This window comes from Calliphora vicina, chromosome 2 (genome assembly GCF_958450345.1).
Source record: "Calliphora vicina chromosome 2, idCalVici1.1, whole genome shotgun sequence".
Classification (NCBI taxonomy): domain Eukaryota; kingdom Metazoa; phylum Arthropoda; class Insecta; order Diptera; family Calliphoridae; genus Calliphora; species Calliphora vicina.
In genome coordinates, this window is record NC_088781.1 from 49,936,768 (window position 1) to 49,952,023 (window position 15,256).

At 26.3% G+C, this 15,256-nt stretch overlaps 1 protein-coding gene across 1 annotated transcript in view; it reads right to left on the reverse strand.

The window, feature by feature from the left end:
- The window catches only part of CadN2 (Cadherin-N2), a 408,037-nt gene extending 395,931 nt beyond the window's left edge, over window positions 1-12,106 (reverse strand). The window contains exon 1 of the mRNA XM_065501890.1: window positions 11,512-12,106. Coding sequence (XP_065357962.1) covers window positions 11,512-11,566 — 55 coding nt within the window. The 5' untranslated portion in view covers window positions 11,567-12,106. The remainder of the gene's footprint in view (window positions 1-11,511) is intronic.
- Between the last annotated feature and the right edge of the window lie 3,150 nt (window positions 12,107-15,256).

Genomic DNA, 15,256 nt, shown 5'->3' on the forward strand with positions numbered 1-15,256 from the left:
TTATTATTATTATTATTATTATTATTATTATTATTATTATTATTATTATTATTATTATTATTATTATTATTATTATTATTATTATTATTATTATTATTATTATTATTATTATTATTATTATTATTATTATTATTATTATTATTATTATTATTATTATTATTATTATTATTATTATTATTATTATTATTATTATTATTATTATTATTATTATTATTATTATTATTATTATTATTATTATTATTATTATTATTATTATTATTATTATTATTATTATTATTATTATTATTATTATTATTATTATTATTATTATTATTATTATTATTATTATTATTATTATTATTATTATTATTATTATTATTATTATTATTATTATTATTATTATTATTATTATTATTATTATTATTATTATTATTATTATTATTATTATTATTATTATTATTATTATTATTATTATTATTATTATTATTATTATTATTATTATTATTATTATTATTATTATTATTATTATTATTATTATTATTATTATTATTATTATTATTATTATTATTATTATTATTATTATTATTATTATTATTATTATTATTATTATTATTATTATTATTATTATTATTATTATTATTATTATTATTATTATTATTATTATTATTATTATTATTATTATTATTATTATTATTATTATTATTATTATTATTATTATTATTATTATTATTATTATTATTATTATTATTATTATTATTATTATTATTATTATTATTATTATTATTATTATTATTATTATTATTATTATTATTATTATTATTATTATTATTATTATTATTATTATTATTATTATTATTATTATTATTATTATTATTATTATTATTATTATTATTATTATTATTATTATTATTATTATTATTATTATTATTATTATTATTATTATTATTATTATTATTATTATTATTATTATTATTATTATTATTATTATTATTATTATTATTATTATTATTATTATTATTATTATTATTATTATTATTATTATTATTATTATTATTATTATTATTATTATTATTATTATTATTATTATTATTATTATTATTATTATTATTATTATTATTATTATTATTATTATTATTATTATTATTATTATTATTATTGTTATTATTATTATTATTAGCGAGGCCTCACGCTTTACTTTGTACAGCCTTAAATTTTCATCATGTGTCCGGTGAATAATCCAGTAAGTATTTTCAATTCACACTTTCCGAGCGATAGCAACACTTGAGATCTATGTTTGGACAGCGTAATTAACCTTTTGAACTATGTAAGTCCTGGTAAATTGTTTCAAAATCGGGAGAAGTCCGATTCAACCCAAGAGCGAATTCGTTCCATAGTGTATCCACGTGGGATGCCAACAGCTCATTCATTACCAGCATGGCCCTCATGACCAGGTACCCAGCACAAGGTAAATTCAATGTGTGTACCGAGTTCATTCAATGATGTAGATAAGGCTCTAAGAGCAGCTTGGCTATCTTACATAACCTATATCCTATTATTCCTAACTCTTCTTCTCTAACATTCGTTTGATGTGTAGGAATGCACCCAGAGCATGAGTGGGGCAGGTCCTCATGAACCCAGTAATAGAAATACAGATGAGCCTATAGACCTTATCAAGTAGTTATCTCACAGTCACGTATATGTTTATAACTTCCAAAAGCTCCCACACAAATGCTCCCCTGTAATACTGTTTGAGCAGTCATAAATATGTTGATTGTGCGGCAATTCGAATAAAATTTTGCACAAATTAGTTCTAAGTACTTTCAAATTATACTGTAAAGTCCTCAAACAAGGTCCCCTCAGAAAATGACTTGAATTCAAGTAAGATTTGCATTTAGCTTTAATATGAGATTAAAAATGATTAAATCTGACTAACAGTTTTTATAACATTCGCCATGAATGGCAGGGGTATATATAAGTTTGTAATTTCTACATTTTTCATTTGCGACCCCACAAAGTATATATGTATAGTCTGGATCGTTATAGATAGCGAAGTCGATATAGCCATGTCCGTCTGTATGTTGAAATCAACTTTCCATAACTGACATACATCAATATCAATATATCGGGAATTCTTCCGGCTCGGTTGCTATTTAAAATCGACAAAATAGGCCCACAAATGGCTGAGATATAAGGAAAAAACCGGGACAACATCGATTTTTGCCATATTTTTTATACATATCTGGTCATTAATATATACATACTAAGTCATTAATATAGACAATATGGATATTTAATGATAGATATTTGAAATATTTCCATTGTGTATATAAGGCTATAGTAAGTTGGACCTACAATGGGTCAAAATCGGGAAAAATATTTTTTAACCTGAATTTTTGTTAATCAAAAAAAAAGAATTTTTTCTCACAAATTCCTTTTCCAAAATATTTTGTTTTAAAAATTAAAAAAAAATTAAAAATCAATTTGTAAAAAAATTTTTTTTTTTTTAAATTTTTGAAAACAATTTAATAAAAAAAATAATTTTGTTTAAATAAAAATATTTTTAAGTATAATTTGGTGATGGCTATATAAGATTTGGTACAGCCGAATATAGAGCTCTTTTACTTCTTAAATTTTAAACAGTTTTCTAGGTATTTTGCACGGCTCTATTAAAAAATATGAACTTTGAACCTATAAATTTAAATTGAAACTAAATCTATTTTCGAAATTCTGGAAACTTTAAATGGTCATGAAAAACATATTATATTACCGAATACCGAGGAATAAAGAGTCAAAAGTAAATTTTTTTTATGGAAATTTTTCTTTTCGTTCCTATAACAACATTAAACAAATTTAAATCACATTGTATTCAATACTGTGAACTCCAAGAGCTCCAGTCATAAGACAAACAGCATTCATATATGAATATAAATCACAAAATGGTAAGAAACGTATGGTTTTTGTTTCAAGCTAACATGAGTTATCATTTAATGGTTGATAAGACAAAAGAAGAAACATAAAACCAGATACGTTTATAACAGAAAATATACTCATTTATACAATGGAATTGGAAGTTTATTCTTCTTTGTTTTTTGTTTTGTATCATTTATAAAGATTATATTCTCAACTTACATTGCACATACATTCGTTTATTCATCTATCTGCTCATGTCCATCTAATGGTCTTACCAAAAATTAATGATAATAAATTCTATACTTTTATTAGCTGGAAATTTAAGATGTTTCTTTTCATTTTCAATTTAACTAAGTACATAATTTTAATATTAGCTGTTGGTAAGGCAATTGTAAATTATGATTAGTTATTGTTTTTGAAATAATCTCCTTAAGCTCAAATGTCGAAGATTCGAAAATATTTTAATACTTGTTTGTAAAACTGGCAAAATATAAAACACACACCTGGGAATTATTAAATAATTAATAATGAAATATTTTACTAATCCGATTTATGAAAGCAATGTTAATTAAGTTTTCAAAATATTGCTTTAAAATGTGTCAGATTTTGAGAGCAACCCAATGTAACGCATTTAGAATACATAAGTCAAAATTTACAAAGTCTATAACTTTCTCAAATATGAATTGAATTCTAAGGTTTATGAGAAACTAACTAACCTTTATATTACTAACCATCACTTCAACAATGTCTAGTTATTTTTAACCTAAAGTTAGAACTGAGAGTTTTAATTTAATTTTAAGTTAAGAAATAATCCGGGCTTATTCATTTACTTAGTATGTTTTAATAATACAATAACTTAATTAAATTTAAATATCTATCTTCCAAAATATCTGTATGTTGCACTTATAAGATAGCACTTAGAAAATTTCTCAGAAATTCCAGCTTACTTACATTAAAACTTTTATTTTAATGTGGAAACTTATATTATCAGTAACTAATTTTAGCATAAATTGCTAATATTTCATTGCATGTCTAAATAATTTATGTATTAATTGAATTACTTAGTTTGATTGATTACAGACATTACTTCCCTTCATAATTTTATACATAATTGTTTATTTACCAGTGTATATTTCATGTAAAATATTGTATGCACTTGAAATAAGCTTTCGGACATTAGTTTGTAGTAGTTACAATGTAATGTTAACTCTTACAAGTTAAAGTTATCATAAGCAGTAAAATTATATAAGAAATGTGATGCCAGTAGAAAATTTTATATTAAAATAGACTTAAAATAAATAACGTATATGAGGAAATTTATTGACAATTTCCGGCAGTAGTTACTTTAGACCATAAGAAATGGTATGAAGTCATCCCAATTTTAAGGACGTTTGGTAGGATACCAAAATACTGAAGGAACTTAGATGGGGATGCCTGAGAGCAAGAAGGCTATTTTAAAGAGGAAGGTCAAAACAAGATTTCTACAGCGGTGCATCCAACTAGTCATAAGAAGAAGCAAACTAAACAGTTTTAAGTAGTTATGCCTATCGAATTGTAATGTCACATCTTAAAGGCCATCGAACTCCACTCCAAATTGCATGCCCTCCGCTGCTTAGAAAATAATGCAGTTGCCTTTTCCAAATGGCCAACCATACCAGGAAATTATGATGCTCACAAACACGAATATTGAAGAAATATCAGTAGATGAACTGATGTAAATAACGGAATAAAAACTTTAAATAATTGTATTAATACAAGAAAGAGAGCTATATTCGGCTCTGCCAAATCTTATATACCCTTCACCAAATTATACTTTGATATAAAAATTTTAAATTAAAAGTAAACAAACCTTTTTTAAAAACATTTTGTTTTCGAAATTGTTTTTTTTTATTTTTTTCCAAATTTTTTATTTAATTTTTTTAAATTTTTTTTTTTCATTTTTTGATATTTTTTTTTTAATTTATTAGTGACAAAAAAAATTTTTTTGTTAAAAAAAAATTCGGCTTAAAAAATATGTTTCCCGATTTTGACCCATTGTTGGTCCAAATTACTATAACCTTATATACATCGTTGCAATGGACTTTGGAATATCTATCATTAGATATCCATATTGTCTATATTAATGACTTAGTAATCCAGATATAGATAAAAAAAATAGGCCAAAAATCGATGTTGTCCCGATTTGCTCGATTTTAAATAGCAAGGGAGCATTATACTAAATTAAAACAAGTAAGAGAGCTATATTCGGCTGTGCCGAATAAAAATTTTAAATATTTTTAGGTAAACAAAATTTATTTTTTTTCCAAAGTTGTTTTTTCACTTTTTTAATTTTTTTAAATTTAAAAATTAAAAAATTTTTTTTTTGTTTTTTCAATATTTAGCGAAAAAAAAAACTTTTGCTGAAAAAAAAATCGGGTTAAAAAATACTTGTTCCCGATTTTGACCCATTGTAGGTCCAACTTACTATGGTCTTATATACAGTGAGCCTCAAAAGTGAGTAAACACCAAAAATTATTTGATTTTTTTAAGATTATGAAAATCCTAAAATCTATTCATCGATGCAAATTTAAAAGTTTCGGTTTGTTGGAGATTGAGTTGAATAATAGATTCGGTTCTCAAAAAAAAGATTTAAGTCGGTATATAAGGATTTTTATGATCTTAAAAAAATCAAAAAAATCATTGGTGTATACTGACTTCTGAGGCTATACCGACGTTGCAAAGGTCTTTGAAAAATCTATCATTAGATATCCATATTGTCTATATTAATGGCTTAATAATCCAGATATAGGTCAAAAATCGAGGTTGTTCTGGTTTTTTCCTTATATCTCAGCCATTAGTGGACCGATTTTCTCGATTTTAAATAGTAACCGACCCGGAAGAATTCCGGAGATATTGAATCGTATGACTCGTGTATGTGAGTTATTTGGAAACTTCGGAAAGTTGATTTGATCAGAGAGACAGACGGACAGAAATGGCTTAATCGACATCACTATCTATAAGGATCCAGAATATATATGTATACTTTATAGAGCCGGTAAATTATATTGTGGAAATTACAAATGGATTGACAAACTTATATATACGAAGGTGAAGGGTATACAAATTGTATAAGCTAATGTCTGAGAGAATTCATACTGTCACGAGTTATATTGTGAAATTTTATGGGGATAATTTTTGGGAAGATCTTAACCCTCTAGCTCCTCTTTCAAGGACTATTCATATTTAAACAAGTAAGAGTGCTATATTCGGCTGTGCCGAATCTTATATACCCTTCACCAAATTATACTTCAAAATAAAAATTTTAAATATTTTTAGGTAAACAAAATTTCTTTTTTTTCCAAAGTTGTTTTTTTAATTTTTTGTAAAAAAAAAATTTTCTAATTCTTATTTTTTTTTTTTAAATTTTTTTTTTTTGGAAAAAAAAAAATTCGGTTTCAAAATTTTTGGTGAAAAAAAAATTCGGTTTCAAAATTTTTTTTCCATTGTAGGTCCAACTTACTATGGTCTTATATACGTTGTTGCAAATGTCTTCGAAATATCTATCATTAGATATCCATATTGTCTATGTTAATGTCTTAGTAATCCAGATATAGGTAAAAAATAGGTCAAAAATCGAGGTTGTCCTGGTTTTTTCCTCATATGTCAGCCATTTGTGGACCGATTTTGCTGTTTTCAACAGACAGACAGACGGACGGACATGGCTTAATCGACTCCGCTATCTATAAGGATCCAGAATATTTATACTTTATAGGGTCGGAAATGAAAAATGTAGAAATTACAAACGGAATGACAATCTTATATATACCCTTCTCACGAAGGTGAAGGGTATAAAAAAAGGAATTTTTGCAATTTTTTTAAAAAAAATGTGTTGAAACCCAAGCTGGCATGTAATTTTGCTAATTAAGCGTAAAGAGGTTTGGTATCTTTTGTGACCCCCACTAAAATTTTTCGTGGAATATTTTAATCCTTAAATATCCCTCTTAATGGACTTTTTTGATTTTCTCGAAAAAAAAACGGTCAAATTGACCCCTAAAAAGAGCAGCTAGAGGGTTAAGATCTTCCACAAAAATGTTCCTCATATAATTCCACAATATAAATCTGATAATAAGAATTCTCTCAGACATTAACTTACAACACTGTAAAAAAAAGCTCAGACCTACTTGACTATAAGTTTATTCTACAAAAATGATTTCCTCAATATGCCCTTTCAGAATAATATGGTCGCTACTCTGTGCCAATCAAAAAGTCTAAATTTTTTGGATAGTGTTATTGAAGCCCGACTAAATTTTCATAGTTGCTTTTAACTTTTAATTAAAAAACCACAACTTTATTTCGGTTAAATTTTTAGTACAGTATTAATTAGGGTGATCGATTCTTCGACATTTTTCAGAAACCGGTTTTCGGTTTCTTCGAAAAATTGCAATTTAATATACAGTGGTGGCCAAGAATTTTAGACAAAAATTGTTTGCTAAGTTCCACGTGATTGTCAATTATTTTTTCAAATATTTCCACAAATATGTATCCTCATGCATACTGTTTTAACACACAAGTGTGTTTTATTCGACTGTGTCAATTCATACATATTCACCACGAACACATAAAATTTTTCTACAACTTGACCAAAAATTTTTTTTTTAAATAAACATATTTTCTCACATTTATATCATTATATTTTTATTATTATAAAATATTCGGGCCAAATTTCGTATTTTTAGTTCCATTAGTTTCGGTCATATAATGTTAACAGCGGATGTTCGCTGAGGTGGGTCAACGTATTTCCACATATCTTTGTTCATATATGTTTTACCGATTTTTCTAAACATCTTTCAGAAACTAGAAACATTAATAATAAATTTCATACCCTTAGAAGTCCTTTTATTTTCGCTCTATCGCACTTAAAATTCTGTTGATGAAAAAAATTCAAGTATTTGTCTTAAATTGGTGGCCACCACTGTAAACCGGTTTCGGGTTCGGTTTTTTAATAATAACCGGTAAACCGGTTTTTTGACAAAATATTAAAAGGTCTAGAAATAAGAAGAAAAATTTTTTATTTGTTAAAATAATAGTTATTTAAACATAAACGGTTCATGGGAAAACAACAAAACTAAGAAGAGGTCATATAATTATGATAATTTTGATTAATTATTTTAAGCTACACAAGGCCTTCTGGTATTTTTTGACCCATTTTGAAATTAAAATTGAATTTTTTCTAAAAGTGAGTTTTTGATATTTTTCATATTTACATTAGGTTTTTAGAAAAACAAATTGGACAAAAAAATATCTATAAAATAATCCGTACTTTTTGTATGAAAACTGGGATTCTCCGAAAAATATCAAAGCTATGTTTTTCTAATCGTTACCCATTTTGAAAGTAAAATAGATTTTTTTCTGAAATGAGTGGTTGATATTTTATGAATTTTATTTAATTTCAAATGTCAACAACTACATTAGTTTTTGGCCAAAAAAAAATATTTATTTTGTATTCGGGTCAAATTTGACCCGAAGATCGTTAACGTCGGTAAATTTTAAGACCTTATTAAGGTTAAAATAATCTGTTAAACACAGTTTAAATGCTTTGGAGCGTATCGATTTTTTTTTGTTTTTATAAAGCTAGACATTGAAAATGATCTTTCAATCAGTGTACTTGTAGGACATAATTAACAAAGCATTCAGTAAGTTTTCAAGCATTCCTGATCGATTCACAGTGCGGCCAAAGGCACCTTTGTCCGGCCAAAAGTCGAAAATGGTACAAAATGATCCACAAATTTGTATATGGGGGTTTTTGGGGTCGCTGATTACGAATCCGTTATCAGAATTTGCAAATTCAAAATGGCCGACCTAATATGGCGTCATTTCATATGAAAAAAAATTAATTGAATTTGCTAATTGATTAAAAGTTTTTGTTTTGATATTATTAGGGTATATAATTGAAAATTTATTAAAAATTAACAAATTTATAATTGTGAAATGCAATATGGTGATGTTAGAGTGCATTCAACAAATACATGCATACGTATTTGTGTAGCTCTACCTTAATTCACGTTTTCGAGAGTTTACTGTATATTTATATATATAAATGTGGTGTTGCATTTTATGTTATTTCATGTATATTAAAGCGTACCTCCTTACAAGCAAAAAAAATGCGGCGGAAACATTCTAGTAAGTATTTTTGTAAGGTAGTTACCAAAAAGAATTACATATTTTTTGCCGAACGTAGGGCAACATGTAAATACTTGCAGCTATATTTTATTTGTTAAATAATACTTTGACTTATTACTTCCAATAGCTTAGAGAGCAGGAAAAAAAAATCACATCAATTTTGTTTAACAAATTAAAAATAAAAAATAATTCATACATATCACTTTCTAACAATTTACTATTTAGAAATTTAACTTCAGATTTTGATTTTATAGTTACCTTCAGCTGTAGATTCCATTTTGTTTCCTTTGATTTGCTTGATTACAAAAACTTTGACACCTGTTTAACGGAAACTCCTTCTAGTCGATCATTCCTACGGTAGTGTGAAATTCGTGTGAAGGCCTCATTCAAACTGAAATTATGAATGGCATTTGAGGCAAGGGACCATAGTATGATATGAACCCAATGACAAAAAACCCCCAACTAAAAACTTGTTTTTTCGACTTTTGGCCGGACAATGGTGCCTTTGGCCGCACTGTGTGATTGTATCATAAATCTAAATACAAGAGTCTTCTAAAATAGTTGGAGTATTTGTTTTAAAAAAGTTTTTTGGTTTTTGAATATTTTTAAAGTTTTTAATACATTAAAACTCATAAAAACACACTTTTAGAAAAAACCGATTATTCGAAGAGAAAAACCCGGTTTATTCGATATTCGTAATGTGAGCTTTTCAAAAAAACCGAAACAGACTTAACCGAAACAGACTAAACCGGTTATAACCGGTTATTAAAAACCGGGCCAATCACCCTAGTATTAATACTGTACAGTGTTGCCAGTTTAGCCTTTTTGAGGCTAAATTTAGCCTTTTTATTTACTCTTTAGCCTCCAAATTTTGGTTTTAGCTTCGTGGCTTTTTTCTAGCCTTTTCTTAATTTCAAAATAGCCTTTTTTGAAATTAAAAAAGGCTAAAAATTTCGAGACTAAAGAGTAAATAAAAATGCTAAATTTATATTTGTGAACCATTTTCATTTTAATTCATTACTGATTTTCATTTAGCTTTTCAACATACTCAAGAATTGTGCAGTATTAAAAGAACAAATAACAATTGCCAATATCAAGTGGTTCAAAATGAAATATAGTATTTTATATCTGAAAGCTTAAATGTCTAGCAAATTCTCTTTCAAGACAAAATTGTTATTACACATTATATTCATCATTATATAATGGACAAGAGCCCCACAAACTCTTGAAGGCTTGTGATACTCGATGGCGATCAATAGCCGTTAAACGTCTTGTGGATCTATGCTTCGAGTTAAACCCCATTTTGTTTTAATTTCGTCAAACCAGCAATTCTAAAAAGCCAAACTTTTAAGTAATTAATACACTGATTATAATTTGGCGTACCATCTTTTTTTAAAACCAGTATTGCACAAAGTACAAAAAGTAAATAAATCATTTGCTGTTTTCTGATTTAAAATTCAAGGAATTTGATCCATTATCGTCGCCAATTGAAAATTGTTTAATGTTTTTGACACATTTTTCATACTAGTTTGATGAATGAGAGATAAAATAAAGAACGTTTTAATTAGTGAAGATTATGACAAAAATAATACGACAAATTAAACTAATTCAGCAATTGCGACAAAGATTACCATATGAAAACTCTACGCAAAATCAATTTTTTTCCCGTTGATAATAAAGTAGTAAAACCAAAAAAAATATATTATGTCATATTGATAGTGAAAAATTAAAGTGCTAATAAAATTACGAAGCTTAAGGCTCAGGGGCAGAATATATTAAACTACAAATGGACAAATATAGAACCAACAATGTCCATTTTCTGACATGGTTAATCTAGTATTTAACTTTTTAGTACTTCCTTTAAGTAAAGCAGATGAATTTTATGAACATATTTTCTAATTTTTTATTTAAAAATAAATTTTAAAACCAAAATTCTTAATTTATAATATTTTAGCTTTTTTTGGCTTTTTTTCTAAAGCGGTTTAGCTTTTTCTGGCCTTTTTTTGAAGCCAATATAGCTTCTTTTTTCGCCAGCTCCTAGCAACACTGATACTGTATACTTGAGAGTATACTTGTTATAATTGATCCACATCACTAATACGCCCCCATGGTGAAAGCGTAATTGAATAATCGTTAGCTGAATTATAAGCTGATTTAAAATATAAAAATATTAAAAATAATGCCTTAATCGAGCATAATTTTAAGCTTCTGTATTCAAATAAAAAAATTGCAATTCACAATTAAAATTATAACTGCCTCTATTATATAACCTTTTTACATTGAATTTAATTAATTTTCAGTACTTCCACAAAACTGAAATCCGAATTCAAAATTTTCTGAAAAAACTAAGTACTATCTTCAGGTTAAGCATATTTCATACTTAAAATCTGTTAAGAATTTTCCTTGTAACTTTGCGTGTAAATATTTCATAATAATGTATAATGAAGTTTTGTTCGTACTTACCAATTAATAGAAATTTCCAAATATGCATTTGAATATTAAAAGCTGTTGAGTCCATTCAAAGTGAAAATCAAATTTCATGGAATAATAATCTTCTCAGCTCTGGTCTCATTTACCACATGCCATCAAAACCACAAAAACATTTATTCAAATTGCTTTTTATTATACTACAACACAACACAACTAAAGCGTACGTATCTGTTGAAGATTGAATGTGTGTTAAATTGAATACTTTTGTTGCTGTTACAATTTATAAAGCTTCATGCCACGCACACACATTTGTACGTTTTAAGTTTCAAAAGAATTTCATTTGGTATTTACATGAGAATTTAAGAAAATAAGCTGATTTGAAAAGGCTTTGTCGCCCAATGTCGGGCACAATGATGAAGATAAATTTTATATTTTAAATTACATGAACAACTGGCAACAGTTTGTTTTCGCTTTTGCTTTTCTATGGATTTCTCATTATTTGGAGTGTGGAGTTTAAGTTTATTTGGTTTTTAGTTTAACCATCTGCAACTTAAAGATTTTTCTTTAATTACTTTAATTTTTGCTGTTGTAATGCCTTATAGAGAAATAGTTTTTTTTTTGCTGGTTTTTCTATTTAGTTTTTATTTTTCTTTTTTGGTTTCACTTAGTTGCTGCCCATGTCTTGATTACTTCAATTAAGTGTTGAGTATTTTATTTCTTTCTTATATTTTATTAAGCGTTTCTTGATATTTTTTTTTTATTATTACTCTTCTAGTTTCTTCCATTTTCTTGTTTTTACTACTTGTAGGAGTTGCTTTTAATTATGGCTTTTATTTTCTTTTAGTTGTTGTCTTGTTGATTGTGTTCTTTAGCGGTTTTTTTCTTTTGACCATTGATTGTTGCAATTAAGCTGCAAAGATAAAATATGAAATGAAGAATGTAATGAAAATATAATTTGCTTTGTAATTTTATTGAAAATAATTTATTAAGAAATAAGCTTAAATGTTTTTTTAGGTAGAAAATTTGTCGAGGTTGTATTTTTTAGAGAGTCAACTCAAAATTTAAAAATTTTCAGAATTACAATGAAAGTTGAAGATGGATACAACTGTATTTTTTGGCGAAAGAGTAGAGAAAATGTTGTAAGCTTTTTACAGTGGGTAGATATGACAACTAATGACCATTTCGGACTGGTTCCTCTTAAGAGAATCAACTCAAAATTTAAAAATTTTCAGAATTGCAATGAAAGTTGAAGACGGATACAATTGTATTTTGTGGCGAAAGAGTAGAGAAAATGATGTAAGGTTTTTACAGTGGGTAGATATGACCACTATTTCTTGGAAAAAATTAAAATTGAAAAATCTTGAGTTGACTCTCTTTGAAGGAACTATTGTCAAATTCATATTGACAATTAAACACATTTGAAAATAAATGTTCATACTTAATTCATACGAATTCAGTTTCTAAGGAAATTTGTTGCTGATATAAACATTTATTTCTGTGTAGTTTTCAACAAACTTGAATTCTTTAAATAAAATATTTCCTTTAAATTCTGCTGTGTAATTTTAAACTTTAACATCCACCACGGAAAAACTCAATTACATTTGTTTTATAATTACACAAAATTTGAAACAAATGTAATTTTCCCTTTCACTTGTTTAAATTCCAATAAAGTCATGACTACTCGATTTTGGTTTCAACATGACTGCACAATTAAGTCTCTCTGCTGTGGCAAATAGCACAAATGAAATGAAGAGAATCACAACAATATTAGCTACTCTCTACTCTCTACTATTTATATTGTAAATAATCACCGACAAATAGTCCAATGACACAAAGACTTTAGCATGAAATTACCACAAGTTAAACACAAACAAAAAAAAAAATTGGAAAATTTAAATTTTACATCAAAGGATTTTCTTGGATTTTGTTCTTAGCTTTTCTTCTCTTTCTCTAAAATGTTACTTGTGTTTTTATTCTTACAGCTTCATTAAGTTTGATATAGATAAATATATTTTTGCTTTGCCATTCATTGAGCACAAAATAATTACTTTCAGTTTTGGTTATTTGAAAGAGTATTTGTTAATGACCCAGCAGTCAAAGACGAAATGTACAAAGGATTTGTATTTGAAAATATTTTATGTAAAATTTTGCTTAATTTCCATTTTAGTGTGATTTTTTTTGGGGGGGGTGAATAAATTCTAAAACTCAGCAAATTTATTAAGTATGAAAAGTTGTTTAAGTCATTTAGAATTAGTAATTAATTTCCACCTTTATCTTTAGCTAAATCATTAATATTACCATCGTCATCATTAGCAAACATAGTTTACACTAATTTGAATAATTTTAATTGCCTGAGACAATTACTTGTCTAAGATTTTTCCCAAAGGCAAAGGAGTTTCTAGTAATGTTGAATTTTTTAGGGGAAAATGGTTAAATGATTTGGTAACCAATTTAATAAAGTTAATTTAAACAAAAAGCTTTAGTGTTAAAAAAGTTTGGCAAAAAATGAGTATTAGGGAGGAAACAAAATTCTTCGACAAGGACTTTACTCGTTCCAAATTTGTTAAAATTTTGTACACAGGTTATTTGTGGTCAAATAATAGGGCATTCATTCTAGTAATGATCGTTCGATTAATCGAATAATTTCTTACCAATAATTATTCGAATAATTTAAAAATTACCATTTTCGAATAACGAAAAATTCGAAAAAAATTTATGTAGAATAATCGAATAAAACGAATAAATGTACATTAGAGTGTCCCTTAGAATTAAATTTTTTGAAATGTTGACACGGTGCCCGCTCGTAATGACCTAAAATACCACCAAAACTATTTTTAGCTTGTTCTAAGAAGGGCAACCCGTGCCGACTTTCGATTTAGTTTTGAAGTGTATTTACAAGGGGAAAAAATTTATTTTTTTCAGTTTTTTAAAAAAATGTTGCTGTTATGTAATTACTTTTGCAATTTAATTTAAAATAATCGAAAAAATTGTTAAAAAATTTTAAAGTTATTAAAAAATCGCCAGGCCATTAACGTGCCTCAGGCCACTAGATCAAGAAATGTAGGAACAAAATTAACATATTTTGAGAATTATTAAAACAAAAGTTTATTCTTACTTAAAATATATCCATATTTACTTGTTTATGAGTTTTTATCTTCATAGGATACAGTTAAACTATTCGCACTTATAACCAAAAAAAATATATTTTTTTTAACGGCAGTTTCAAAACTCCAATTTCAAATTTTTAAAAATTTTGTTAAACAAATTTCAGAATTTTTGATCATCATATGGTGATTTATTAACAACATAATAGGGAACAAAAATGTGAAAAAAATATGTCAATACCTCCTATAGTTTTTCCGTACCTGCGATATAGATTTTGCGGTTTTCGGGAAAAACTAATTTTTTGGCCATATTTTGGCCCTACTGTTATTAATTTTAAGTAAAATCTGTTCAGAATATTATAGTCCAGGTAATTTTAAATATAGTCTGAAAGTTTTCCTAAAATCGGAAAACGTTAACCCTTAAATCGTGAATGTCAAAAGTCAAATTTTTCGATATTTGGAATTTCTAATGGAGAGATAGCGAAATGTTATATATTTTTTGGCCGATTTTGATGAAACTTAAGAAAAATATAACATGAAGTCTAGTATTTACAATAACAGTACAAAAATTTAAATTAATCCTTAAGAGCACTTCGGGTCCAAATGACCCTGAACTTTTAAAATCACGAAAAACACAGTCATTTTGAGTCCAAGTGCTCTAAGGGTTAATTTAA